The 6958-nt window shown below is 33.6% G+C and overlaps 1 protein-coding gene across 1 annotated transcript; it reads left to right on the top strand.

Moving 5' to 3' along the window:
* The first annotated feature begins 4602 nt into the window (after positions 1-4602).
* Positions 4603-6110, top strand: LOC111984860 (AP2/ERF and B3 domain-containing transcription factor RAV1). The gene has a single exon (XM_024016479.2). It carries the CDS (start codon positions 4706-4708, stop codon positions 5843-5845), a length of 1140 nt encoding a protein of 379 aa, XP_023872247.1. The 5' UTR covers positions 4603-4705; the 3' UTR covers positions 5846-6110.
* Positions 6111-6958: the final 848 nt, after the last annotated feature.

Here is a 6958-nt window from a genome sequence, read left to right as displayed (position 1 = left end):
CCCCACTTCCCCTTGAAACAAATGCCCCTTCTCTTCTTTATTTCAGTCTTTTTTTTTTTTTTTTAATTTCTATTCTTTATATATATATATATATATATATACATATAAAACTACCGACACAACATTTTCAAAATAAACTTTAAATGACAAATTATTAATGATAAGTAAAAAAAATGATGATAATGATGAATGCAAATAAGGATAAATAAGCTTATTATTTAGGCTATGTTGTAAAATTTGTATGAAACGGTTGTGTCTATATATATATATATCTTATCTGATTCTGCTGCTTGTTCATCAAATCTCCTCTTATCATTTGTTGTTGCCTTTATTAGACCAATTAGAATGTAGATAAACATTAGGACAGAGTGAGGGGAGGGGTTACTTCCAATAGGATGGGTTGTGGGGCTAAAGTTTAATAATAAGGAGGTGGGGATGGATAGGCATTCAAGACAAAGCTCATCCAACAAGAAATTCCTCCCCCATAAGTCTTACCTGGCTTGATTTGATTCGTCCTCTCTAACTTTTGCTTTGTCTTATTGGCCAGGTTCACCTTAGTATCTATGAAAAAAATAAAATAAAAATCCAAAAAATAAAAATACAAAAATCATCATTGCATTATTTCCAACCGACATTGACATCTCTCCGCCAAGTGGGTTTCTCTTGTTTCTTTTACCCATTCATTTGTTGAGAATGAATTCCCTCTTTGTAAACCCGTGGGATTATACAGATATTGATATTCCCCTGTGGGTTCCACCTATTTAAACGGATTAAATCCTTGTAAAAAAAAAAAAAAAACAAAAACACTCATCAAATTTTAGAGAATATGCTGACTCAAATTAGCTTTTGTTTTCAAATTTGATATATACTATATAATTTCCTTTTCATTTTTAAATACAGTGGTTCTTTTTTTATCCACTTATTTTGTAAAAAGTTCAATGAACCAATGTTCATCAAAACACTATTTTCAATGTACAACTTCTGATTTAAGAGTGAGGACCCAGAAAAAATAATAATAATAATAATCAAGCAATTGTAAGCTAGTTCATCAAATTGATTGTGGGTCAAATTATTGCAATATTTTTTTTTTTTGGTTGGGGCTTGCAATAGAAAGAAAATTGTTATAGTATATGGTTGTCAATGTTTCATATTATTATTATTATAATATTTATAGGGGAGAAGAACATGAACATGAAGATAAAGATGGAAGGGGGGGGGGGGGGGATATTAATATCATATGGGCGATTCTGTACGGATGAGTCCTCGGTCTTTGAAGGGCCCACATGCAACGCAAGTTGATTAAAACCGAGCGCTCAAGACGGTGGGTCAGTAACTCAGTATTTTCGGGCTTTGGATGTGGTTTTGGTTTTCGGGGCATTGTTTCCTGGGCCCTACTCTTACAGATTCCACCCCCTATTTTTAAATCATGATTATTAATTTCAACCATTCACTTTCACGAGTGTAAGAACATTTTTATAATAACACAGCTCTTTTTCATAAAAAAATTTTCACAACTTTTTGGGCGATTCTACATCTACCGCTCAAAAAGTTAACAGCATACTTTTTATAATATTTAAGTTGGTAATTTTTTATTAATTTTTATAAAAATTTACTATTTATATTACTTTTTTTACTTATCATTAGTAAAAAATTTTGTCAAATTTTGCATATAAACTTCTGAAAAATAATATGTTTATAATATTTTTACAACAAATTTTTAATGACAAGTTAAAAAGTAATTTTAGTTAATAATCAATAACAAGTAGCTATTTAAAATTTATTGTAAAAATATTTTGTATAGAGAGATTTTCATAAATTTTCTCCAATTTTTATTACAATTGATTGAAGCAGTTACTATGAACTATGAAGAATCACTTCCAAAAGTTTCTAACCTATCACTTTATTATTTTTCACACCATTTACCGTCAATCATTTTTTTTTTAAATTATGATAAAAATTGTGTTTTATTTTTCTAAACTTTTCTTTCTCTGTATAAAAAGAAAAACGAAAAGTCCTGATTTAATGACTAATCAATATTTTTGATTTTTATTTATTTATTGTGATTTAAGAACAAGTAGGCGTACGATATTCTTGTATACGGAAATGCTGTCTTTCCTTTATCGCCATTCCTTGAGAAAGGGAACGTGTGAAAATGTCTTTTGATGTTCGGCTGGCTGTACTGAAGAGACCAATAATGTGATGGAATAGACTAGAGATTTATCACTTCTTTTTTTTTTTTTTCTTTTTTAATGAATAGGGATTTTCTTGCTGTCTCATTGATATTCATTGCTTTAAGATTTTTGTTTGTGATTGTAACCTGTAACACATGACATGATATGTTATTACCAAAAATGTTTAATTTATCTGCCCAAATTTGAGTCAAAGTTCAGCTAAAATTATCCTCTATCGACATTGATGAAGAAATCAAGTCAAAGACAATTTTATGTTGCTAGAGAACACATTCAGTTCTGATAGGTGCATGCGAACAAATAATGCAACTTTCCATGACCAAAATTTATACGTAACTTACCAAATTATAAAACCATAAATGCAATTCATGTGTTGCGAATCATTTCATATCTGCTTATATGGGACAAGTTTATGGTAACTTACCGCAAGGACTACACCAAACGTTGTTGGTATTTAGCTTTCTTCCAAAAGTAAAAGAGATCTACCCAAAAAAAAAAAAAGGGAAAATCTAATAATTTATGAATAAAGCGTAGGGTACAACAACTTCATAATAAAGTAAGCTGACAAAGTGACAAACTTTTTTTTTTTTTTTTTTTTTTTTTAAGAATACTAAGTGTGGAGACCCGAGGACGGAGGAAAGATAGAACAGGCTATGACTATCACTATAAAAGCATTCTAAACCCGAGGAGTAGATGAGACAAAATACTTCCTGGAAGTCCGAATGGAGAGGATGGTGTAGAGAGAGTAGGGGTGGCAAAATCTAACACGACCCGCGAACTCGACACGACTAATCCGTTTATAAACAAGTCATGGGTTAAGGCTAAATAGGTTCAGGTCATATTCAGGTCGACACGGTTGACCCGTTTAATAAACGGGTCATGTTCATGTTCAACATGTGAACTCATTTGACCTATTTGACCAATTTAGATAATAAACATATTAAATTTTGTTAATATTGCTTAATATTTTGTTGTAATTATATGTTTATTACTATATTTATGATTGTAATTGTATTTTAATTTTAGATATATAGAAATTGACAATAGATTATTTAGGTCATGTATGACCTATTAATCAAACATGTTATTTGTATTAACTTTTACATGACTTATTAATTAAACAGGTTAAACATTACGGGTTGGATCAACATGTTTAATAAACAGGTCGGGTTAGGGTTGAGGATTCTTGACACATTTACTAAATAGGTCAGGTTCAGGTCAACTCATATAGCAAAGTACTTATGGCTCGGCACGACACAAATCCAACCCGTAAATACGAATTGACACCCTTGAGAGAGAGAGAGAGAGAGAGAGAGAGAGAGAGTCAAGGTAGATGAATGGAATTTTTAGTAAAAGCTCACCTACTATTTCCGTATTAAATTATTGACAACAGCTTTATCTGCTGCATTAATGAGGAAGTGGCCTGAATAGTAGAATTCACAGCTAAGTAACTCTTTCTACCACCTTCAATAAAAGTTTAAAGGGACAAGTGTCCGAATGAGAGCCTGGAGGATGGTAGATGGAGGGCTAGGATGCAATAAATTTAGAAGTATATAAAGAAAGAGAACTTCCAGATGAAGGGATCCCTAGAAAAAATCAAAGAAAAAAGATATTAGAACAAGAACAGTGATAGAGAAAAAGAGAGAGAATATTGTATCTCCTTGCGTAAGAACCTCGTACTCGGGTGAGCTTGTAAAAAACTTTTTATATACTTAATCTTTGACTTTCACTTATTCCTTCTCTGTTTGAATCCTCGGGCCATGCCCAACTTGTTTTATCTTACTCTCTTTACAAATATCTATTGGTTTGGGCCTAATTGAGGTAGTATCAATTTCACTATTCTAAATGAGTTTGGGCCACCTGATTTCCGTGTCCTTACACTAAGTATTTTAATGTATACATGGAGAGAGGGGAGAAGGTCTTAAAAATATTGACAGTGGTGTATATCCAAAAGGGTCTTAACTTTTGGATATACAATACAGATTTTAAACTTTTTTAACTCACACTCATTTTTCAATGTGGGATTAACCCACTATTTTTCTTTTGAAAATAAATATTTTTAATACACACATAGGGAGAGGGAAGAAGACAAACTCCTAATGATAGTTAAAAAAAGTTATATCAAATTATCAATGATAGACTCAAATGAAAACTATTAACATATAACTTACTAAACTTTATGGTAAAAATTTTGTGAATGTAACACCACTCATAATTTATCACAACAAGCGTACATTTGAATTGGAATCTTTCATTAACCTTTTATCAAATGCCAAAAAAGAAAAATAACAAATTAATCAATTTTTCCTGTTCACAAATCTCTTACTCTTAAGTCCCAAACCAAATCCCCCCACCCCCCCTATATATATTCAACCCTCCAACGACCCCTCCATTCATCTCTCTCTCTCTCTCTCTCTCTCTTTTATTTCCTTGTACCATACCATACACAAAATACACCTTATTTCCTTACCTATCTCTCTCTCTCTCTTTTTAGCAAAACCAAAAAAAAAAAAAAAATGGATGGAAGTTGCATAGACGAAAGCACAACAAGTGACTCTATATCCATTTCCCCAGCCACAACTCAATCACCTTTCCCTTCACCTACCAATATTACAAAGTCCCCTGAGAGTCTATGTCGAGTTGGAAGTGGCACAACCAGCACATTAATCTTAGACTCTGAAAGTGGCATAGAAGCTGAGTCCAGAAAGCTCCCATCTTCCAAATACAAAGGTGTGGTGCCACAACCAAACGGTCGCTGGGGTGCCCAGATTTACGAGAAGCATCAACGCGTCTGGTTAGGCACTTTCAACGAAGAAGACGAAGCCGCAAAAGCTTATGACATCGCGGCCCAACGCTTTCGTGGCCGAGATGCTGTGACTAACTTCAAGCCCTGTGGTACTACTGATCATCATCCTCATCATCAAGAGGATGACATAGAGACTCTGTTCTTGAATTCTCATTCCAAGGCTGAGATTGTGGACATGTTGAGGAAACACACGTACAACGATGAATTGGAACAAAGCAAGCGTAACTATGGTTTGGATAGTACAAGGAGATCAAAGGGTGGGAGTTTAGGACAAGGGTTATTAGAGAGAGTGAATTATTCAATGAAAGCGCGTGAACAGCTTTTTGAGAAAGCTGTGACTCCAAGCGATGTGGGAAAGTTGAACCGGCTTGTGATACCAAAACAACATGCTGAAAAGCACTTTCCTTTACAAAACAGTGGAAGCAATTCTACAACAACTAGCTCAAAAGGTTTGCTTTTGAATTTTGAAGATGTTGGAGGCAAAGTGTGGAGGTTCAGGTATTCATATTGGAATAGTAGCCAGAGTTATGTGCTTACAAAGGGTTGGAGCCGGTTTGTGAAAGAGAAGAATCTCAAAGCCGGTGACATTGTTAGTTTTCACCGCTCAACCGGTCCTGATAATCAGCTTTTTATTGAATGGAAGGCAAGAGCCGGGTCGTCATCATCATCGAACCCGGTTCAGATGGTTAGGCTATTTGGGGTCAACATTTTGAAAATTCCAGGAGTTGGGGTTGTAGAGAGTAGTAATAATTGTAATATTGGTGGGTGTAATGGTGGGAAGAGAATGAGAGAGATGGAGCTTTTGGCATTAGAGTGTAGTAAGAAGCAAAGGATAGTTGGAGCTTTGTAACATTAAGTTAATTTTCTTTCTTTTCGTAATTTTTATTTTTATTTTTTTTATATAGCATTTTGTGAATGGCCAAGTAAAGAAAGGAGGAGGGAATGGGAGGTGGGGAAAGGAAGTACTGGGGTGGTGTAGTTGCAAGTTGCCAAAGGTGAATTGTACATTACAAGACAAAACAAAAAAAAAAAGGCTGAAGAAAGCTGAATTTAGATGCAACAAATTGTATAAAAAAAAAAAAAAAATTGGATAACTGTCATTATGTTTCTGTTCATGGTTTCTTTTCTTTCTTAAATTCTCATGTTCTATTTATTGGGTAAGTTTTATTCACCAGTTAATGCCTTGCCTAGTGTGTTTTTGTAGTTTTTGCTTTGTGGCTTTCCCAAAATACCTCCTTGTTGACAAACAAATACAATCCCCCCAACCCGGCAACCCCCAATGAGAGAGAGAGAGAGAGAGGTAATAAATAAATACTATATAATAATAGAATAATAGATAGATAATAGGTGTGGACTCGTGGAAGGAACCTTTGCCCTCAAAAAGAGGATGGTTAATTTATTGGGTTGGGAAAGAAAAAAATACAAAAATTAGTGAGTGGAGTTGAAGTCATTTTGTCTAATAATAAGAAAGATGTAATTTGGCTTTCATGACATTTTGCTCTTCACTTTTTTTGCTAACCTTAACAGGTCACAGGTGTACTATCTTCGTATATAAAAAGTACTGTTGAATTTGGTGGAGGTGACTGGTGGGAATAATAAAGATGAAGTAGATTTTTAAAAAGGATCAAGGGCACTGCCAGCCACTTGGTAAATACAAAATTATGAGGGGTAATCACAAATTCATCTTGTTTTGATGACTTTTTTACTTACACCCCCTCGATTTTAACAAATTCAATTATTAGAAAAAAACGTTAACAGTATATATTTAACGACTATTTATTTATTTTTATTTTTTTGGGAGAAACGACGACTATTTACTTCGGTGGCTTTATTCCTAACCATTGGCACCATAATTGACGGTGTGAGAAAAGTTCTTTTGAGATTATCAAAAATTTATCTTTTCCATCTTGCATAATGCATGCTACTCTCTTTTTTTTTTTTAGAGAGTAATGCATGCTACTCC

Source organism: Quercus suber, unplaced genomic scaffold (assembly GCF_002906115.3).
Source record: "Quercus suber isolate HL8 unplaced genomic scaffold, Cork oak 2.0 scaffold_729, whole genome shotgun sequence".
In the NCBI taxonomy this organism is placed as follows: Eukaryota; Viridiplantae; Streptophyta; class Magnoliopsida; order Fagales; family Fagaceae; genus Quercus; species Quercus suber.
The sequence above is the reverse complement of the archived record's forward strand: the minus strand, read 5'-3'. Positions and strand labels throughout refer to the sequence as shown.

Coding starts and splice junctions, on each gene's coding strand:
- LOC111984860 (XM_024016479.2), top strand. CDS start 4,706: ATGGATGGAAGTTGCATAGACGAAAGCACAACAAGTGACTCTATATCC.